General features: G+C 34.0%; 1 protein-coding gene across 1 annotated transcript in view; it reads left to right on the top strand.

Moving 5' to 3' along the window:
- XPR1 (xenotropic and polytropic retrovirus receptor 1) overlaps positions 1 to 23,607 on the top strand; it is a 236,222-nt gene that overhangs the window by 12,925 nt on the left and 199,690 nt on the right. Inside the window, exon 2 of the mRNA XM_002920794.4 lies at positions 13,916 to 13,967. Within this exon, the coding sequence (XP_002920840.1) occupies positions 13,916 to 13,967 (52 nt within the window). The remainder of the gene's footprint in view (positions 1 to 13,915; positions 13,968 to 23,607) is intronic.

Raw genomic sequence — 23,607 nt, 5'->3', positions numbered from 1 at the left:
ATGGAAGCTGAAAGAATTTTACCTTTTTTAAAAAGTCTGGTATTTCACAGAACAAAGTTTATGTTACTACTTGTTGATGGTTATTGATGAAATAAAAATATTTATACATTTTTCAAAGTTTTTTTGATTTTTGAGATAGATGAAAAACTGGGAAGAAGGTTGGTAACTTTTTCCTTCTTTCTTCCACACTTCTGTTGTGAAGTCTTATTAGAATTGATTGATAAACGTACAATATTAGAGAAAAAAATGTTTTAGGAAAAGAAAATCAAATGCAATATTTTAAAATTCTCCCTTGACTTATCTTTCATCTTAAAGACAATATTATATAACATGGTGGGTTTTATATAGGGAACACTTAATAAACCATTGTTTATTTACAACTATAATTACAATGATTTAACATTTTTAAGGATGTATCAATGATTATTAATAATAATTTAATGCGTATTTTGTGAATCTGCCCTGCTAAACACAGAATATCCTATTAAAGTGAACATCTTCCTTCCAAATGGTGTAATATGCAAACATACACAATATTGTAGTAGTTGGATCATTTTATTATCATTAATATTTGAAATTAAATAAAAATATCATTGGTAAAGATGAAGTAATACTATTAAACCTTTTTTTTAAGAGAGGGAGGGGCAGTAGGGGAGAGAGAGAATCCCAGGTAGGCTCCACAGCTCAATGCAGGGCTCAAGCTCACAACCCTGAGATCATGACCCGAGCTGAAATCAAGAGTTGGACACTTAACTGACTGAGCCACCCAGGTCCCCTATTAAACATTTTTGAGTGCATCACTTTCTAGTGCTTAGCACAGTGATGTATTATGTAGGTGCTTCAGTGTTCATGTATTTTATAGGGAGTGAAGGAGGGAAGAATTCACTATAAAGGTTTAAACCTCGGGAAACTGGTAGAGAATAGCTACTTTTGGTGATGGTAAATTAGATCTTAAATATGCTGATTTCATGTGTGAAATGTTTATATGTAGAGAAGGAACTAGGATTTGAAAAATTGTATCAACAGATAGATTATCATAATTGAGATAGTAATTGAATTCACTAAGGGAAAGTATGTAAGGCAGAAAAGTAGAGATGCGGGGCGCCTGAGTGGCACAGCGGTTGGGCGTCTGCCTTCGGCTCAGGGCGTGATCCCGGTGTTGTAGGGTCGAGCCCCACATCAGGCTCCTCCGCTATGAGCCTGCTTCTTCCTCTCCCACTCCCCTCGCTTGTGTTCCCTCTCTCGCTGGCTGTCTCTGTCTCTGTCGAATAAATAAATAAAATCTTAAAAAAAAAAAAAGAAAAGTAGAGATGCAAATAGAGGAAGTCTTGGAAAATACATGTTATAAGAGTCAAGAGTTGTAAAGATAAAATGGATTACTCGCAGTGACATGCTGTGTAGACAGGTCAGTGAGAATGAGAATTAAGGATAGGCTTTGGCTATGACAAAAGGAGCTTATTGGGATTCTGAACGTAAATTGTCTTTTGCAAACTGACTTCCAGGTTTTAAGAGGTTAAAGTCATTGATACAATATGTGTGTAATTTTCATTTGAGAAATGTGGCTACTAACAGAGTGAGGAAAATAGGGTAGAACCTTTAGGAGTAAGTAGGATAAAGCTTTAAAAGGTTCTTGGAGGATATATGAGATCTGTTCATATTTGAAGGCAGTAGAGAAAGTAGCTTTAATTTTATCTAAATTTTTGGCTTTAATTGCATTTCTCTCATTTATTGGCTATGAGAGGTTCACAAAGTTATTTCTCTGAACCTCAGTTTTCTTTTGTGTAATATGGGGATATTTACCTTGAGGCTAATTATGAAAATTGGATGTAATAATATATGAAAGTGCCAGCAAGGGCCTAATAGAAGATACTCTTCAGTAAAGTATAGCTGTTAATTTCTGTCATTATTAAAAATAAGACCCTGGAGTAACTTTTATTCATTTATTCAACAGACATTTTATTTTGGGGTGTTAGTGCTTTATCCAGTAAGACTCTCTTTCAATGTCATGAAATTTCTTGGAAAGCAAATGATGGTAGCTGGACTTTTAGAATCTGTTGCTTGAGAAACTACCTTCTGACAAAATGAATTACTGTATTTCATAGATTCTAAGATGCACACTCCCCTCTTCCACATTCCAACACCTTTGAAATTGGGATTCGTCTCACACATGTCATAGTTTAATTGGTAATGTTTTTCTTTCTTAATGATTCATAAAATAATGCTGTGCCTTGACAATTGATGATGTCTTTAGATTCAATGAATATGGTAGTATTTTATTAAGTACAAATATCTTCATGTATTTTGACAAGTAGTATTTTTGTGGGAAACATTATTCAGCCTACAGAGAATACCTAGTTTATTAAGGTTTTGTGATATTGAAATTGGAGCTGTGAAGTGGTCTGACACCCATAGATTAGGAACCATTTTTGGGGCAGCTGGCTGGCTGAGTTGGAAGAGCATGTCACTCTTGATCTCAGGGTTGTGAGTTCAAGCCCCATGTTGTGTGTAGAGATTCCTTAAAAAAAAAAAAAAAAAGAAGAAGAAGAAACCATTTGTATAGACATATAGGAAACAGCATTGCAGAGCTTTTGGATTTCTTTTTGTTTTTGTTCAGATAAACTGGCAAACTGTTACTAAGAGCTAAAGTGAGAATTTTATGTTGTGATAACTATTATTTTTGGGCAAAATCCAACATGTTTTACCAACCTGTATAAAACTTATATGTTAAAGAGAGCTGGAAGCCAAAAGCATTAAGAGCTTTTCTTGTGACTAGTAAATGAAAATGGTTTGAATTCTGTGTGGAAATAAAAGATAATGAAAATTGGGAAAAATAAAAAAGGGCTTTCCATTTTGGTATTTCATGAAACTGGAACTGCTGTGAAAGAGTATAAAAGAACTGGTGCAGAAGAATTCAGTAAAAATAACAGTAGCTTAAAAGTGAGATTGCTCTCTGCCCTCAGAATTTATAGCTGTTACCCCATAAGAATGAACCATATAGATTTAATTAGTTAGAAGAGAGTATTTGTTGTCAGCTTTATTTTATCACCAGAATAGTATCCTTAGGCAAGGAAGATGCTGATTTAGTTTGTCAGACCTGCTCCAGCTTAGAAGTGTGGCTGCATGACTTCCCAAGGACATTCAGTGTAAGTTAAATTAAAGTGTTGGTGGCTTTGACATATGGGAATGCAATTTTGCTTATTATTGCTAAATAAATCACTTACTTCAAATTGTCATAATTTTCCTTTCCATAATTTTGTGTACTTACAGGAGTAAGAATCTTAGCTACTTTGATCAAGATGAGCAGTGAATGTTGGTTATTATCTAATACATGTACATTTTGTGACATAAAGATATTTTTCAAATCTACCTCGTGTATTAATTATCTATTGCTATATAACAAGTTACCCCCAAACTTAGCAGCTTAAAACAATAATAAACATTTATCTCATGCTCTTTCTGTGTGTCAAGAATTTGGAAGCAGCTTAACTGGGTGTTCTGGCTCAAGGTATTGTGTTCAGTTGCAGTTAAGATGTCAGCTGGGGCTGCAGGTCATCTCAAGGCTCGACTGGGACTGGAGGATCCAATTCTAGGTAGCTCACTCAGATGGTATGCAAATTTGTGTGTGTGTGTGTGTGTGTGTGTGTGTGTGTGTGTGTTTTCAGGAGGCCTCAATTCTTTTCCACTCAGAACTCTCTATAGGGCTGCTTCTGTTTTTTTATGGCTGGCTTCTCCCAGATTAGATGATCCAAGAGACAGCAAAATGAAAACCACAGTGTCTTTTATGACCTAGCCTTGGAAGCAGTACTCTGTGATTTATGCAATAATCTATTGGTTGTACAGGTCAGCTCTATTTTGTATGGGAGGGGTTGCACAAGAGCAGTATTACCAGGAAGCAGGAATCTTTGGGAGTCATCTCAGAGGCTACTTGCTACACCTGATATAAAAGTCTAATGGTTAAGAAAACTTTTGGAAATAAAAAGAAGAATATCAGAAAATTGAGTTGCCAAAAAGAGAAGTAAATCATAGAAAATAAGGTTTCATTTGAAATAATGGGCTATGTGTTTTTTTCCTCAAGAATGAATTATAGAATTTGCAATACTTGGGCAGGATACTTTAGTAACCTGAGTCTCAGATCTTCAGGGGTAAAATGAGAAGTATGTTTACATGTTTACATTAAAGAGTTAAAACTCTGTGTTTTAAGAGTTAATGCATTAAAGAGTTAAGCAATGTGTTCAAAATACTCAAAATGATATCTGATAGTAGAAATTCAATAAATGTAATAACTATGATTGCTTTTATTATTATTATTATTATTATTATTATTTTTTAAAGATTTTATTTATTTATTCGACAGAGATAGAGACAGCCAGCGAGAGAGGGAACGCAAGCAGGGGGAGTGGGAGAGGAAGAAGCAGGCCCACAGCAGAAGAGCCTGATGTGGGGCTCGATCCCACAACGCCGGGATCACACCCCGAGCCGAAGGCAGACGCCTAACCTTAACCGCTGTGCCACCCAGGCGCCCGATTGCTTTTATTATTGATCAGTATTTGTGGCCATCATTTCCTGACCTTTCATGTATACTCAACCCAATGTAATCTAAGCTTGGTCACCCTACTGAAACCATTTATTGATGGTTACAGGTGAGCTCCTGGTCCTCAGATCTAATAACCTCCACTTAGTCTTTTTTCTTTTTGATCTCTAAGCAGCTTTTTATTTTTCTTTCCTTTAACTTAAGGTTATATTTTTTAAATCTTACAAATGGATAGTTTAAGTTATAGCCTCTAAAGTAGAGAGTCAGAGTATAGGCATTCTAATGTTAGCTACTTTTCTTTATAATTCAGTTGTAGCATTCTAATTAGATAGGGAGATACGTAGACAGGATTCCAATTAGACAGACTAGACATCTATATTCACCATCCAACTCGAGAAACAGAAGAATTATTAGTATAATGAACCCTTCCTTGTTTTACTTAACTCAGATGTTTTCAGTTTTCTTTTTAAATTATTTTTCCAGCTTTATTGAGATGTAATTGACATATAACACTATATAAATGTAAGGTGTACAACATATTGATTTAATACATTGATTTATTGATAAATGGTTACTACCATAGCATCAGCTACCACCTCCATCCCATCACATAATTACAGTTCTTTTTTGTGGTGAGAACATTTAAGATCTGCTCTCTTCACAACTTTCAAGCATATAGTACAGCATTATTAGGTATAATCACCATGCTGTACATTAGATCCTCAGAACTTATTAATCTTATAACTAGCAGTTTGTACCCTTTAATGAATATTCCCCCCCAACCCTTACCCCAACACACAGGCATGGTAACCACCACTCTATTCTCTGTTTCTCTGAGCTTGGCTTTTTTTAGATTCCACATATAAGTGATATCATACAGTATTTGTTTTTCTCTGATTTATTTCACTTAGATTAATGCCCTCAGCATTTATCCAAGTTGTTGCAAATGGCAGGATTTTCTTCTTTCTCATGGCTGGATAATATTCCATTGTATGTGTATGTACCGCATCTTTATCCCTTCATCTGTTCACGCTTAGGTTGTTTCCATGTCTTGGATCTTGTGAATAAATGCTGCACTGAACATGAGGGTGCAGGTACCTCTTCTCTAAGCAGCTTTTGATAGTTTTTAAAGCTCTTCTTTCTTTTTTCAGTGTTACATTAGTTTCAGGTATGTAACATAATGATTCCACAACTCTACACATTATGCTGTGCTCAACACATGTGCATCTATGATCTGTGACCATACAGCACTATTATAATACCATTGATTAGTATCTCTTCCTTCCTGAAATGCTCCTTTAATATTTGTGGCCATGTGTATATATATCTGATCTTTTCCTCATTGTCTTCTCTGCTGCTTTGTATTCCAAAAGTTTATGTCTTGGGCCCACTTCTCACTTTCTGAGAAATTGCATTTATCTAGAGCTTAGGCAGTTTCAGATCATGTTTATATAGATGATTTCCAACTCTTAACCACTAGCGCCAACCTAGCTTTTAAATTGTAGACTCTATTTTCATCTGTCCATTAACTATCTCAGTTATCCTGTAGATACCCAAAATGGTTTGTCATCCAAATGTCTATCTTTTTTTTTTTTTTCGCTCAAGTTTTTTTCTTTTGTGATTTTCAGGTCAGTTAATAGTATCAGGAATTATCTTTCTTTTACCTGGGCTCAGAATCTTGCAGATCTTTAGTCCCTTAGTTCATGTTTGGTTGTTTGTCTAATCTTTCTTTTTTGCTTCTTGGTTTTTGCTTCTTGGTATCCCCCTCTTTCCCATATTTCACCTACTTTTTTCCCCCATATTTTCCCATATTTTTTACCCATATTTCACCTACTGCCTTAGACTTTCAATATGCTTTGTTTATTTTTTAAGGTATTTAACATATTGTATTCTAATTTACCTATTTATGTGACTTCTCCTTGTTTGAGTCATCATCATTTCTTTAGAGCCTGGCACAGTGTACAGAGTAGACATCCAGTGATGTTCATTGAATGAATAAAGCTTGGTAACTCCCTTAATGATGATAATAATAATCTAGTGTTCCTCTTTTATGTTAGTACAAGCAAGGTGGCTAAAACCCTGACTTTACATTCATATGGGGAGCAAGTGGCACAGATAACTAAAACATAAGGTAAAAATATTAAGTACTATAAACGGCTTCAAATAGAGTACTACAGGATTTCAGAGGAGGGAGTGATGATTCCTAGCTGGAGAAATCAGGACAAAGCATAAAAGAGGCTAAATTTGATCTAGACCTTGAAGAATGGTTAAGATTTGGAAATTAGATTTTAAAGGTGTGGGTAGGGTGGGGGATTCTAATAGAGGTAATAGTTGTAAACAAAGACAAAGATGGAAGAAATATTGAGGTCCCTAAAATAAGTAATTTTAATAATAAATAATTCATTTTGGCTTGAAGGTCAGGTGAAAGTGAAAGTGATTTTCTTCAGTTTGGAAGATAAGCCTAAAAGATAGTTTGGACCATTCTGGGTACCTTAGAGACCAGCAGAGGAATATAAGCTTTATTTTGTGGTCATTGGGAAATCCTTCTAAGTTTTCAAGCAGGAGAATCAGACTGATGCTTTGGGAAGATTGATATAGCGGCAGTTTGTAAGGTATTTTAGAGAGATGAAAAGCTATAGGTTGGTAAACCAGTGAAGAGTTCACTGAAATAGTGTAGGTGAAAGGATAGGAGAGAATGTACGTAAATGAGGTTGTGATAGTGGCATTGACTGAACCAGATCACTAAACTCATGGGTAGAAAGGAGAATGTAAGAATGTTAACACGGCTAGGACAGGGATTTTTATTTTCTTCACAATGTATTCTAGGTGTCTAGAGCAGTGCCTGGCACATAGCAGATACCTAGTGAATATTGGTTGAATGAGTGACAACTGAGATTGTGAATCTATGTGATTTGGATGCTGGCTGGCAATGGCATTACAAGAAATATAGAACATGAAGAGAGCAGGCTTTGGGAAAAGTGAATTTTGGACATTGAGTTTGTGTTAGCAGACATGTGGCTGAGGATATAGTTTTGGGAGATATCCACATAGAAATAGTAAAAGCCACATCAGTGAATGTCAGAATATATTAGCGCAGTAATTTATAAATGTAAATATAACATGACATGTTCCAAATTAGTTGTCCCTATTATATGTTTTATACATTTAATAATTAATTTCAATTATAATTTATGTTGTAACAAATTTTGCATATTGAATTGCCTTTTGCTGATGGGGTGCTTTTAAATTCCATGAAAATTGACTCATGCATAATCCTAATATACTATAGGTTTTGGATTAAGTATGTGCAAGAGTACATTAATTTTGAACTTTAATATATTACATTATAAGAATTTGTGTAAGAGTTTTTATTGACTTTGCAGATTATTTCTGTCATCAAAAACAGAGCTAGCTTAGTTTATTTCTATACGGGGATAGAAATGAGCACTAATTAGATGGTGATTCTTTGTACAGGACACATGAGAATGCTAGCTGCCCCCTTTTGAGGTTTATGGTTTGATTTACAGAACTGCCCTTAACACGTCAGTATCATGAAAACATGACCGATTTTCTAGACGATGAGACAAAAACCAGGTCACATGTAACTGACTAGTAAATTATTCACAGACTACCCAGTATTTCTGGTGAAAAAATTAAAAAGGGAATGCAAAAAGAGGAAGTAGAAACTGAAAAAAATAATTGGAGAATGTTTCTAGGGTGCTGTAGATACGCTCATGGTGTACATGTTTTGAAAAATACATCACAATTTTGTTATTCAGGAGTTCTGTTTAGAAAAGTTTTCAGATTAAAAAAAGTCTGTGGTGTAAACTTTAATTATTAAACACTGTTAATAGAGATTATGACTGTTTTAAAGGTTTATGACGAATACCCCTTTCCCTTCCTCTTTAAATGCCTGTTTGTTTCATTGCTTATTATTCAGTAATTAGATTCCAGTGTGCTGGCTTTGAATGAATATTGAAGCCATGAGAACAACATGGGTTAGATATTTTATTGGTGGGGGTGTTAATATTTATAGTATGATATATATGAGGCTAATGGTGAGTTGATAGGAAGTAGGAGTTTCTTTTTTCTTTTTTTCTAATTTTTATTTAAATTGTAGCTAACATACAGTGCATTGTTGGTTTTAAGAGTAGAATTCAGTGATTCATCACTTATATACAATACCCAGTGCTCATCATATCTAGTGCCCTCCTTAATACCCATCACTCATCTAACCCATCTGCCACCCACCTCCATCCATCACCCCTCAGTTTGTTCTTTAAGAGTCTCTTGTGGTTTGTTTCCCTCTCTGTTTTTTTCTTTTTTTTTTTTCCCCACTCCCGTATGTTCATCTATTTTGTTTCTCAAATTCCACATATGAGTGAGATCCTATGGTGTTTGTCTTTCTCTGACTGACTTTTTTCACTTAGCATAATACACTCTAGCTCCCCCCATGTTGTTGTGAATGACAAGATTTCATTCTTTTTGATGGGTGAGTAATATTCCATTGTGTGTATATATATATATATATATATATATATATCACATGGAAATAGGAATTTTTCTAGCTTCTGATCTCAGTTTGTGAAAAGGCCTTGCTTTGGAAAGGATTAATGATGATCTATGTGTTATTAAAAATGAACAACATAAGAAATTTGTAATGGTAGTATTATTGAGCATACATGTTAGGTTTGAGCTATACCCTATTTCATACAATAGAGATATATATTATAGAAAGTTTAAATAATACGATTAGGAGACCTTGTTCTTTAAAGCATATGCAACCTGGGATTTGTATGTATTTTCTTAGGAGTCTGTAGGTTTCCTATGAGAATTAGAAATATAGTACATTCATGATGGTGGTTTTCTGAAAATATAGCATATTCTAGATCATGTAAATGACTGTCTTATAAACTAGTAAATGCCAGGAGATTGCAGTAACTGTGTTTATGCTTGTTTGGTCATGTTGGCTCCAGGTAGTATTGTACTACTTTATGAAGAGTTAATAAGGAATGAGGTATATCTAATGCATAAATGATGTATTCATGTCCAAATAGTTGATCGCCAAATGATGTCACAACCTACCGTATGAGGTAAGTTTTGTGGTAGTTCACATTGGATTAGCTAACATTCTTATCTGTTATGTTCTAAGTACTCTTCATGTATAGTCATGAATTATAATTAATATGAGGATTTGTGTTTTAAGACTTTTTAATTCTCATAATAGACCTGTGAGATATGTGCGATCACTTCTGCTGTATAGATGAGGGCATTGTTATACGGAGAAGTTAATTTTCCCAGGCTTACATAGCTATTAAGTGGTAGAGTTGGTTTTCATACATGTTGTCTGGCTCCATTGCTTCTACCCACTGTACTATGCTACCTCATAGTAGGGAGAGGTACTAGGAGAATTATATCACAGTTGATAGTCACATAGGCATTCCAAATTCAGAAGAACAGATATAACGACAGCATTGTATTCATGTTGCCAGTTGAGATTTTGTTTTGTTTCCTATCATGTTAATGTTGTTGGTTGAATAGTATTGGTTTTGTGGTTGTGTTTGGATTTAATTTGGAAGATTTTACTGTTACCTGAGTTGTTATAAGCACTAAAGGAGTTTTTTCCTTAGTATATATATATTTCAATAACATAACAAAAACAATTTAACACTCAGATTACAGTAGAGATATTGATATAAAAGATTGCTTTGAATCCTTTGAAAATCCAAGAAATCTATTGTGTGGAGCGTGGGTGGCTCAGTCAGTTAAGGGTCTGACTCTTGATATTAGCTCAGGTCATGATCTCAGGGTCATGAGATTGAGCCCTGCGTGGGGCTCTGAGCTCTAAGGGGAGCCTGCTTAGGATCCCCCGCCCCCCCATGCTCTCTCTCAAAGTAAATAAATAAATCTTTTTAAAAAATCTATTGTAATGCACATTAATGTATATTGATTTTATTATACAAATTCAGAGGGTTTTGTTTTTGTTTTTGTTTTTGTTTTTATTTAGGCGGGGAGGAGGAAAGGGAGAGAAAATCCTAAGCAGGCTCCATGCCCATTGCAGAGCCCATCACTGGGCTGGATCTCACAACGTTGAGATCATGACCTGAGCCAAAATCATGTCAGACGCTTAATGGACTGAGGCCACCAGATGCCCCCAAATTCAGAGTTTTATACAAAGTAATGGATATCCTTAAAGGGAAACAGCATAAATTGAGGAAACTCTTTGAATGTGTTGTTTTGTGTAGTTGGACGTACTGTTCCTAACCCAGGCAAGTGGTTTCATATTATAGACAACAAAATATAAGTACTAATGTAGACATTACTTTGTAGGCTTTTCCCCCCTTCTTAGTTCCTATTTGGGGGCTATTCTCATGTCACAAGAATAGAATGGTATCCTGTTTATGGAGTTCTCTAGAGACTTAATACAATAAAAAAACTTAGAGGTTTCTATTATTCAGAGGAACATTGAAGTAGTAAGAAGCAAAAAGAATTGTCCCTGATTTTACTGAGAGTTGTCTTGATTGAAATGAAATTATGATTCAGTTTTATAATCTAAATGAAGGCTATTATCATTTTTCTCTTTATAAAATTTTAATCATCTTTTAAAAACTTAATTTGGTAAGCCTCCCTTTTGCAAATTTAATTCATTTTCATTAATATATCACTAAGGTACTGCTTAGTATGCTTTTTCAGTGTGCTTTGTTCATTTTTAAAGTAATTTTCTCTGAGGAAGAAAGGCTTTTGAATTCAAGAACTATTTATTGAGCTTCTACTGTGTAGAAGCCACTGTGCTAGTCATTAATGGTTTATTTGGTTCTTGATAGCATCATTTAATTTTGGGATACATGCCTATTATACTCCAGAAGTAGAAAAACTTTATTCAGATATTTGAGTCTCCGATATTACCTGTTCCCATAATAGATTTATTTCTGTAAATATTCTCTGTCTGGGTTTATGTGTTCCTTCTTATATTTTTCTATCTAGAGATATACTTTGCTGTAAGCAATCTATTCATTTACTCTCTTAAAATACCTAATGGAAGACTATAAAATAACCACTACTCTGTAGTTGTGTAGGACTTTAATATGAAATTCCAGTCCAAACTAACATAAAGACTTTCTGATGTTTGATAAAATCTTCTGGACTAACTTCTTTTTTTAGACTCAGATGTCCTTGAGACATCTGAAATTTTAAAGAAAATAGTGAATGTGTATACTTTGTCCTTAAAAGAAGTTCCATACCTTTGCCATATTCACTTAGGGCTTTTGTACATAATTAAGTTTAAGAATTAACGGTCAGTAAACATGAGGCTGACCTTCAAATGTAGTCTTAGAAAAGTTGTGACCCAGTAATGAAGGTTTTGTAAAAAAGATTTCTGTTTGTGTGTTTTCTGACACCACTTCTGACCAGTTCTTTTCTCTACACTTGATCTTAGCCAAAAGGCCAAGAAGTGATGACCAGTTCTTTTTTCTAACACCAATAACCATTTCTGACACCACCTGGGTGTCTAATAATTCAGTTTAATTCTGACACTATCCAGAGTTAGCACAGACCCCATGGGTAAAGGCTTAGTCCCATAAGACTGCCCTCATTTGAGATGCCAGCTATAAATGGGGTACCCAGGATACCCATACTTTTTCTGCCTGGGTGACTACAAATCTTTAGCCATTCGTGATTGAACTCAGTCCCCAGCCATTTTGTCTTCCTCAGAGATCTGGGGGTAGGGCTGGAAGTTTTATCCCTCTAATCACATTAATCAGGTGGTCGGTTTTTCTGGGGACCAATCTCCATCCTGAAGCTATTTTGGCTCCCCCCCCACCGCCCCACCATGAGCCATCTCATTAGTATGTAAAAAAGAGTAGATTCTAAAGGTTTTCAGAAATTTGTACCAAGAACCTGAAACAAAGAGCAAATATTTTTTATTATACCACAATTGCATTACTATAGTGTCTCAAATTTTATATAAACAGTGAATCTTACTGAATGTTACAGATTTAAGCATGTGAGCTGTTAAAATTTTTAAATATACACAATTTTCCTACGAAGATTTTTAAAAAACATGGATTAAAATGAACAAAATGCATTGATTAAAAATTTTAATTTTCCTTGTTTCATTGGGAATCTTTTTTACATATGTTGTCAGGCTTGGTTAGCCATAGAACTAACAGGTTGGTCCTAAAGCAAATGGTAAATTCACTTGGGAAGAATATAATTTACTGGACTTGAATATAGAACGGGTTACCCTGGAGGTTTATTTCCTCCTTTTTGGGTTTAAACTTGAGTGACTCTAGGGCAGTGGTTCTGGGTGTGGGGATAGTGTGTTCATTTTGTCCCCCACGGGACATTTGGCAGTGTCTGGAGACATTTTTGGTTGTCACGGTTTTGGTGGAGGTGTTGCTACTGGTATCTAGATGAGTCTAGTGGGTCTCTTGATGCCAGGGATGATACTAAAAATCCTATTATGCACAGAACAGCCCCCCCCCCACCTCCTCTCCCAAACAAATAATTATCTGACTCCAATGTCAGTTGTTGAGGGAGGCTGGAGGCCACTTTGAGAATCACTAATGTTAGATGGTATTTGAAACTTTGATGCTATGGGACTGGATATAGCCATCTGTTTATGACCAGCTCTTCAGCACTGGAGCCTTATCCACTCGATTGATTCTACCATATTAATGGGTATGGGGAAATGGTTTTCATTACTGCCCCAAAACCACTTATTGGGAGACCAAACTGTAGCCATCCAAATTACTTAAATATTATTGGTAGTTAATTCATTGGTTTGGAAAAAAACAATGAATCTGTAAATATATTTATAGTCCTGAATTCTTATGGAGGACTTTCCAGGCCTTCATTGAAAGAGTGTTTGTATCCAAGATAAAAAGAATTCTGGAGATTGTCTACACAGCAGTGTGAATGTACTTGACACTACTGAATTGTTAATGTGAAAATGGTTAAGATGGTGAATTTTATGATACTTTTATGTTACTACAATTAAAAAAAATTTGTATCCAGTATCTCATATTTTCTTAAGCATAGTTCCATGTATTTCTCTAGGACCATTGTTCTCAGTTTCTGTCACTATTTTCTTCTAGTCAAGAGAGTTTATGATCTCTCAGGAGATTTTTCATTCTTTTCCAAATGTCCTTTAATTTTTAAAGTGTACATATTAGCCATTTTCTTAAAGATTGGACAATACTGGATTGATATGAAAGTATAGTATTTGGGTTTTAGCTTATTAAAATTAATTGATGTATTTTACTAAATTCTCAATTTAGGGAATCATGTAGTCTGGATATTGAAAAAGAAGTAATTGTTTAGCATCAAATGCTTTTAGTGTAAAGATTACTCATGATTTCATTCACTTTTTTTTTTTTTTAATAGGCTTTCAAGGACATGCTGTATTCAGCTCAGGATCAGGCACCTTCTGTGGAAGGTAAGATGCATTAATCCCTAATTTAGTCACATAAAATCCCTTTGTAAGGGAAGATATATTAAACTGCATAGTATAAAACTAATATATCCTGCCCTATTATATAGATCTTTTATGCTTTTTAAAAATATATATTATGATTACTTTATATTTCAATCAGACTTTTTGTTTGTTAAGCTCACATTTACCCTACGATGGATCCCTTACTGAGTCCTTGAATCACCTTAGCATTGTGAATCACAGATACTGGTTTAGAGTCAAAGTTCTTATCTGTATCATCCCCCCACCTCCAATGTATTTTTATATCCGTCTTTCCATCCATCCATCCAACCATCCATCCATCCATCCTTTAGTGAGCCCTTAGTCCATAATTAGTCTGGGCAGTTTAATTTTTCCTATCTATTTATGCCATGTCTTTAGATTGGGATTAGTAAAAAAACCAAACCAAAACAACGAAGCATATTTACTGTGTGTATGTGTGTAGGTGATATAAGCATGTATATATATGCATGTGCATAGTTTGGCCGTCTTAAAATCACTGATCTAAGGACAGTAGTCATCTCTCCAGTTATCTTTATTGATCTTTTCTGTTATCTCAGCTTCTACTCACTGGCTCGTTCTTATGGGTTTAACCTTTGGTAGGTTTAGAGAGTTGTAATTTAAAGTTGTAAGAGTTCTTGTGTCATTAAATAATGGAGCTAATTCAACAGTTATTTCTTGAAGGAGTGTTTCCTCCAAGGCTGGGTAATCTTTTAAAATTTCACATCACATTTTTTTCAGGAGAGGTGAATGTGAAAAAGTATATACCAAGAATAATCTAGATAGTGTGTACAGATTAATATTTTTTTAATAATAATTTTTTATTATGTTAGTCACCATATAGTACATCCTTAACAGATTAATATTTTTATGAGATACTGAACTGGAACTCTATGAAGTCATTCTAGTGACAGGCTTTTGGAGGCTATTTTTATGACATGTAACAGATGCTTAAGTTGTTTAATAAAAAGTATAGGTCTATAATTAAAAATCTCATTTCTTTGCTGAATCACTGAATTCTACTCCTGAAACCAAAAAGAAAAAAGAAAAAATCTCATTTCTTTAATGACATAGAAATGTACATCTTTCATCTCTAACCATTCTGCATTCAAAATGTGCTTCCTTTAACATATTGAAATCTTTACCAGGGTATTGGCCTTTAGGTATTAGTTTTATAATATGTCACTGAATTTTGGATGATAATATTTAATATATTTAATTTTCTAATGTTTAACTGAAAGCACTTAAGATTTATCAAAATGTTTAGTTCTTTATTCTTATTTTATGTGTCTTAAAGAGTACCTCAATATTTTAAAAATTATTTTCTTAAAATTTCATTTTAAGAAAAATGAAATTACATGGAAGTTTATCTGGTTCCCTCATGCTGTGTAACTTGCTTTATTATTGGTTCTTTTAATTTTATTCTCAAGGTTGGGCTACTTATCTTTAGTTTTTCTTTTAAGTTTTACTATCCAGTTTGTAACAAACATATTCTGACATGTTCTGGTGATCCTCATTTCATCCCTTCATGCTGGCTCATGTTGCTAGTAATTTTCATACACTTTAGCTGTTATTAGAGAAAAACGGAATTCTGTGATAATATGCTAAATTGCTTATAGTTAAGAACTTTTTTTTATCTCATTGCTCAGAGACATTAACTTCTTTGGACCCTGTTGTAAAGGGAGTATTGTGGGCTGATCATACAGATGTATATGCTACTTTCATAAGGGAAATATTCCACAGTTGTTTGTTCTTTCTAATCTCAGATTAAAGCTGTGTAACTTTATCTTCTTAAAATGAATTCTTTTCTTTTGAGGTACTTAAGAATTGAAGGTATTGGAAAGTGGTTTAAAGAAACACTGTTTTGTGTAGTATTGAGGTTAGAAAATGTTATTAGAGTGACTTTAATTTTGTGTTATTCGATCGTGATACTGTATTAATTTACTGTCTTTCTGTGGTGTTAAATTTGAATGGTAATTATTTCTGTCATTCATTCTTATGATTGTGTTTGTATTGCTAGGCTTGTTCTCTATAACTAATGCAGCATAAGCAGATCTATCAACCAAATCTAAGATAAGGCTTTCAACTTTTAACATTTTTTAAAGGCAAAAATGTTTGCTAGTCCCCGATTATTTTTTTGAATATTGTCTTTTTTCTTCACTTTCTTTTTTTCCTACACCTTAAGTTTTTAGTAGACTTTTGGTGTCAGTGAGCAAGTTCTTTTAATCTTAAAACTGAAGTATATCCTAAGTTGGTAGTTCTCAAATCTGCTCTATGTTTAATTCAGTTTGCCTGTGTTTGTTTGTTTGTTTTTAAAGATTTTATTTATTTATTCGACAGAGATAGAGACAGCCAGCGAGAGAGGGAATACAAGCAGGGGGAGTGGGAGAGGAAGAAGCAGGCTCATAGCGGAGGAGCCTGATGTGGGGCTCGATCCCATAACGCAGGGATCACACCCTGAGCCGAAGGCAGACGCTCAACTGCTGTGCCACCCAGGCGCCCCTGTTTTGTTTGTTTTATACAAATACTGATACTTGGTTCCCATCTCAGCCCAATTAAAATAAGATCTGGGAGTGAAGCCCAGGCATTGGTAGTGTTACACTCTCCCAGGTGATTCTGATGAATAGCCAAAGTCCAGAACTCTTGCCATAAATCTTAAATAATTTTGGCTCAATATGATCAATGCTAACGTCTTTTAGACAGTAATTAGCAGTAGATTTATAGGCTTCTTAAATTCATTGATAGTTTGATTATTCTGTTAGAATACAGGAATATTTGTTTGCTTATAGCATCCAGAGGATATTTATATTTTTTAATATGTTTATTGTATTGAATTGAATCTAAGTAATAGCTGTGCTGAATAATTACGTATGTTGAATGGTTATAGCTTATCATCATTTATTAGAGTTAAAAAACATTTTTGCTGGGTGCCTGGGTGGCTCAGTCGGTTAAGCGTCTGCTTTTGGCTCAGGTAATGATCTCAGGGTCCTGGGATAGAGCTCCACTTCAGGCTTCCTGCTCAGCAGGGAATCTGCTTCTCCTCCTGCCCCCTCCCCCCATTCTTTCTGTCTGTCTGTCTCTCTCAAATAAATAAAATCTTTTTAAAAAAGAAGACATTTTTGCTGACTTGTTACTTTAGATGAGTTACAGTAAAATAAGCAGGTTCCTCACATTTCATACTATTTTTGTTTAAGATGGAATGGATTTATAATTATAGTGAAAGAAAGGTGACTTGAAATTGATTCTGTAAGAGTGAAGTGGTTTATTTGATAAAGGGCATAGTATATGAAAGTGTTTGTTGACGAGAAGTTGACCACAGACACAATTTTTTATACTAGTGAGTTATTTTCTTGCAACTTTGTAGGACATTTCAAGATAGTGCCTTTACCCATCATTAATATAGTGGGCTTTTTCCTCACTTAAAAATAAACCAACCAAACAAAGTGATTTCAGTGCATTAAAAAATTAAGACATGTTCACTTAAAGCTGCTTTTTTTACTCCTATGAATAAACATTCAGATTTATGGTGTTTTGCTTCATCCTTTGAGAGTGAATTTCATGGATCATTCATTTATATATTGATTCTTGAAAAATAAAGGGTCTCTTTTTATTTAAAATACAAGACTTGTAATTAGGTAGTGCTCACATTCCAAAATAATATTCATAAGAAAGCTTAAGGACTTATTCTCAGGCATCCCTTACCAATTTATATTTAATCTCTTTTGATATATATTATTACCTACTCTTCTGTATAATCTGTTTTTTTTGTAACTATTTACATTTGGAAATATTCTATGACTGAGAAGGTGACTTAAATTCCATGTTAAAGTTTATACAGTTTATTGATTTTTAAATAATGGCACAAGTAATTAAACATTTTAGTATTTAATTGGCATTTTTTTTTTCTGCAGAAAAACTTGTAGAGCAGCATACCATGACAGTAGAATGAGAACATTAAAGTGACTAGAATTGTGGATTTTTTTTAATATAGAGATTAGGTACACACCTAGAATCCTTGGAGTCAGTCTTTAGTGGAATGTGTTTTAAGGAATTTTTGGAAAATGATGCTAAAAACCCTTAAACTCTAATGTGTTTTTACAATTCCTGCTGCCAGTGAGGTATTGGATATTTGGGACAGATTAAATGAAGCTGCCAGCTAATGGTTCCCCAGCAGTAAATCAGTGACACCTTAATAGGATTGTTTTGAGACAAAACAATTTAGTGTAGATGTGAAAACAGACCTCTTAATTGCAATACCCATTTGACATTGTCAAATTTTCAGTAATAGAGAACTGGTGGTAAATAGTTGAGACTAGAAATAGAAAAATTGATGAATTGATTTTTTTTTTTTATACCTCTTCTCTCATGCTTTTTTTTCCCTTTCCCCATTTGGTATCTCAGCCACTTTATGAAATTAATATACTTGGGTAAATATTCACACCTTTTTGTGGTGGGGGTGAATTTTCCCCTTTCCCAGGGTACTTTTGATTTACATAGTTTATATACATATAAATTTATATATTACTCATATAATTTATACACTATATTAATCTGTTTTTGTTTTTCTCTGGATTAATTTCAAGTAAAGCTTCAGGATTTGACATTCTCTTTTAAAAATGTACTATCTTTTGTTTAGAAGCATACTGTTTTCTGCTCTTTACTTGTGATGGCAAAATATGAGAATCTGACAGTCAACCTAAGTCACAGAATTAAGAGATCATTGACATTTATAACTGAGAGGGACTTCAGAAGATCATTTTGCCTCGCCTTCATTTGAGATTTGTGTGATCTGAGACCATGCTAATGTTGCGTGGCTCAATAAGGACAATCAGTATTACTAATGCTGTATGTGTCAACAAAAGGAGAATTCCAGAGAAAAAACTAATATTGAAACATAAAAAATATTTTTTTAATATTGACTTTGCATTTTTATCCAAATGATATATTCAAATACAGTTTTTAATTGGGTATTTTTTTGAGTCTCTGTATTTTTAAAAGATTTATGAAGTGTTATTTTGAATAATACTGAGCTGTATGACTTGTTGGGAAAAAGCTAATTTTAACTTTCAAGAACTCTCTCTCTACTCATTTTTGTCGTTCTTGTTGTTACTCCACATGGTTCCCAGACGTATTGGGGGAGGTTTATAGAATTAAAATATATTAGGTAATAGTAGTTACAGAGGTTAGAATAAGGGGGAAATTAAAATAGAACAGTGAGATAAAGCTCCAGTAAATTTAGTATGTAAACTGGATACTGTAAAGATCCTGGAACAGAAGAAGAACATCAGGTAAGAATTAAGGAAATCTGAGTATATTATAGACTTGAGTTTATAATAATATTTCAGTTTTGGTTCATTAATTATGACAAATGTACCATACTTACATAAGATGTTAATGATAGGGGAAACTTGTGGGAGGTATATGGGAACTCTGTGGACTATCTTTGTAACTTTTTTGTGAATCTAAAACTATCCTAAAATAAAACTTTTATTTAAAAAAATAGATGCCATAAGGTTTTATACAATTGCTAGAAGCTAATTGTAAATTCAACTCTCAATTTTCTGGGGTTCAGATGAGAGCATCATTAATTTCAGAATTCACGTAAGGTAAATTTATATCAGTTTCTCAGAAAAAGTTCAGCTGTTGTTAACCATGAGATTTGAGAGAAATTCTTCTTTTGGACCTTCATGAAGAGTATTTGTTTGGTGTGGTGAATAGTATCCCTCCCCAACAGCAGTTTTACAAGCATGACAGTGGAGTTTCATAAGGCTCCTTCTTACAGTCCAAGGGTATAATGTAAAAATTTATTGCTCTGAACTATAAGGCCCTAAATAATCTGGTCCTGTGGTCATGACTTTATCTTCTACCATTTTCCCCCTTCCCCCCAAAGGCACTAGTCACATTGCCTTTCTTTCTGTACCTAAATTAGCCCAAGCTTGCTCTTAGAATAAGGCTTTTTAGCTCTTGACCTGAGGAGAATCATTTGATCATTGTGGCTGTGTCTTTCAAAGGGCCTTCTGAATATCCAGTCTTACATAGCCACTCAGTCACTTTAAATTACATCACTCCATTTTATTTATTTCTTTTCCATAGTATTTGTCCCTTTCTGATATCTTATGTATTTATGTTTCTCATTGATTTTTTAGTTTTCTTGAGACCAGTATAAGTCCCTTGAGACCAGAGATTTTTTGTCTTTTTTTCTGTTTTATACCTCGTATCTAAAATACCTTACATATTTACTGAGCACATCAATGAGTAGGAATAAAAATGAATCCTTTTCTTCAATCTTCCTTGAAGCCAAAGTACTATTTGTGGGAAAAAGGGAGTAGATTGACCTAGCTTGGTTCTTGCTTTTATTTTTGTTTTTAAATTTTTAACTTGATCTTGAGATGCAGAATTTTACTTGCTGGTTAGATGGCTAAGCATATTATTATTCGTTGTTGTTTTATAATGGTAATACTGTAATTTCATAAGGTATAGTCTGAGGTGACACATGTAGCATTTCTTTAAAACCAGTAGAGAAGCAGATGATGTGAGATCTTCATTGAAAGATTTTGTGTTTTTGTGGCATTTTGTTGTCTTGATGCCAAGTGTAGAGTTTCATTTGACTGCTGAGAAATCATATTTTATAAACTGTTGAGTGACTGTATATTTTTTGTAAGACAACCTACTAATTTTTGTATTTGAAATGCTTCCTTTCAAAGATACATGAAATAGGCATAAATTTGAAAAATCATATTTGAATTATTAGAATTTTTAAAATATATGTCTATTCAGTGGAATAGATTTTTCAGATTATCTGAATTAAAATGGAAAGACCTACTGCTGCTTTGATTGTTTTCCTTTCACATTCTGCCTCTTGTTATCTTATAAAGTAATCTTTTGGGGAGTATATATAGCTAATGTTAACCTAATACAGCTCTCTGATTCAGTTGGCTTAATACAACTATCTGATTTTCTGAAGTGGAATGAATAGATACAGTTAAGGACGTAAGTCAGTGCCCACAACTACACTCTTCTCTGCTATTCTGCCATGTCTTTAGTTTCCCCACCCCCTCCCCAGTCTTGTGAACAGGTTTTGTTGGATCATTTTTGCTTAGGTCCCCTCTGCTTATTCAACTTGGTTAGCAGATGTGTTACAATCTCCCTAAGCTCCTTAGAATTCAGCTCTTAGTGGCACTGAAGATGAAAGTATGCTTGTAAATTATTCATTCCGATTATATGCTTGAATGGACAGAGTCCACTTCAGGCATCTTCTTTTACCTCACCTCTGTCCCCAGGTCTTTGTTGTTTTAACAGATGTGAGCTTGCTTTTTAGTTCTAGAGGATGGAAGACTGAATTGCATTTCTAAAATTCATGAAGTAGTTTTTGTATGTATATGATTACTGTCAAATCTATGCATTCATAATATATTATTTTTCTCATATTTATTATCTTGTATCTCCCCTCCCATGGTTTTCCATTTTGTTATCCTGTATCATTATCTCCTTAAAATTATTAATATGACTCTTCTGAACTGGAAATAAAACCATTTTATAATAGGGAGAGCTGTATCTAATTTGCTACATTTTCAGGTGATCAGTGGCAGGAGAGTGTCTTTTCTTTTCCACTTGTCTGTTAGTATTGTTTAGTCCTTTATGATTGATTTTCAAAAATCTTTCTGCTTGTAGTAGGTTAATATTACATGAGAAGACTATATCCCAGGGACTAGTAGAGAGTTTAACCAAAAAAATGAAATACTGGATTCATTTGTAGACACTGCAACCTTGTTTTGAGAGCCATTGAGAAATACAGATGGCTAAGAGTGAAAGTTGAAACGAGAGCCAAGCTAAAAAGATAATTATCATCTCTATAAGAGTGATATACTTTTTAATCCTCCATTAACTTCTTTAAGAAAGGATAAAAAGATCTGATTGATATTCAAGCCATGTAATGAAGTTTTCATTCTTTTTTCCTTCTTTCTTCCTTCCTCCTTCCCTTCCTTCCTTCCTTCCCTCCCTCCCTTTTTCTTTCTTCTTTCTGATTTAAAAAAAATTGAAGCGTAGTTGACACACACTACATTAGTTTCAGGTGTATACTGAAGTTATTTCTGAAGGGTATTATTTCATGTTTACAGTGGAATAGAATTGCATATTCATTTATATTGTAGAAATGGCCGTTTCTAGGTAGTATTATTACCTGCAAAAATAATCTGTGTATTCTCTAAAGGTGCCACTAACCTCAAGCTCATTCACTAATAGGAAAGATGTGCTTCTGAATAGTAAATAGTATTGCTCTTCAAGTTGATGAAATTCCTTCTTTTTCACTGAAAGAGAATTAAATGTAATTGGAAGCTCATTGCTACAACATAAGATAATGATATAAGTAGGTAGTAAAATTGTGACAAAAATGATTATCAGCTTTGAGTAGCATACAGGTAGGAAGCTAGAAGAAAGGAAGAAATGCTTGGGACATAGGTTTATAAACCTTTCTTTGCACACCACAGATTAAAGTCTTGTGTTTCCATTTTTCCTTCCCTTGTAAAAATCAATGACATACATAAAGATACTGTGTCAGTTACCACACAGTGCTGTTTCTTTTTTTTAAATTTTTTTATGGTAAGTTTGAAGGATGGAAGGTCATGAAGTAGAGGGGATAATTACAAAACATTAAATCATGAAACAAAATTTTTGTGAATTATTGGTATATACTCTACATGACAGAGGAAAAGATAACATACCAAATGAATGAATCTGTTGATTTCAGATAGAGTTTCCTAAATTAGCTATTAGACATCTGGAACAATTGTTAAAGCTTCAAGATGGCAGAGTTTAAAGTAAGGTAAATTCTTCTTTATGCTCTTTGTTTTCTTTGGGCAGGGCCACTTTAGCTGTTTAATGAAAGAATGCCACTGAGAAAGGTAGAAAGAAACAAAAAGTTGTGATCAGTGACTAGTTTCCAGCAGTAGATGTACATCATTGAATAAAAGAAACAAAAATTCCTGCCTTCAAATTGGAAAAGATACTCAAAAAATTATTTACATTCACAATAACTTCTAATTATTGAGCCAGTGTGAGGAAGGAATAGGTAGTCAATATTTAAAAGAGTAGATAATTCCTTTTATTAGTTTTCTGTGGTTGTTTTAACAATTTACCATAAACTTAGTGGCTTAAAATGAGAGAAATTTATTCTCTTACAGTTCTGGAGGCCAGACTCTGAAATCAAGCTACACTTGTGGAATGTTGGAGGGAGAATTTGCCTCTTCCAGCCTCTAGTGGTTGCCAGCTTGCTTGGCTTGTGACCACTTTACTCCAGTCTCTGCCTCTTCACTTTGCCTTCTACTTTGTTTATTCTCCTCCATGTATCTAAGGACATTTGTCATTGGATTTCAGGCCGCTTAGGTAATTCAGGATGATTTCGTCTCAGGATCATTAATTACATTTTAAAGACCCTTTTCCCAAATAGGATAACATTACAGGTTCCAGTGATTTGACAAGGATATCCTTTGGCTGGGGGTGGTGATGGTGGTGCATTTTTGTCCTACCATATCCCTAAATCTACATTGAAAAAAAATACATTGTAATGCTCTTACTTCAAATTGTAAACCACATCTGTAGGTCCAAG

The sequence above is a fragment of the Ailuropoda melanoleuca genome, chromosome 8 (genome assembly GCF_002007445.2).
Source record: "Ailuropoda melanoleuca isolate Jingjing chromosome 8, ASM200744v2, whole genome shotgun sequence".
Lineage (NCBI taxonomy): Eukaryota > Metazoa > Chordata > Mammalia > Carnivora > Ursidae > Ailuropoda > Ailuropoda melanoleuca.
The sequence above is the reverse complement of the archived record's forward strand: the minus strand, read 5'-3'. Positions and strand labels throughout refer to the sequence as shown.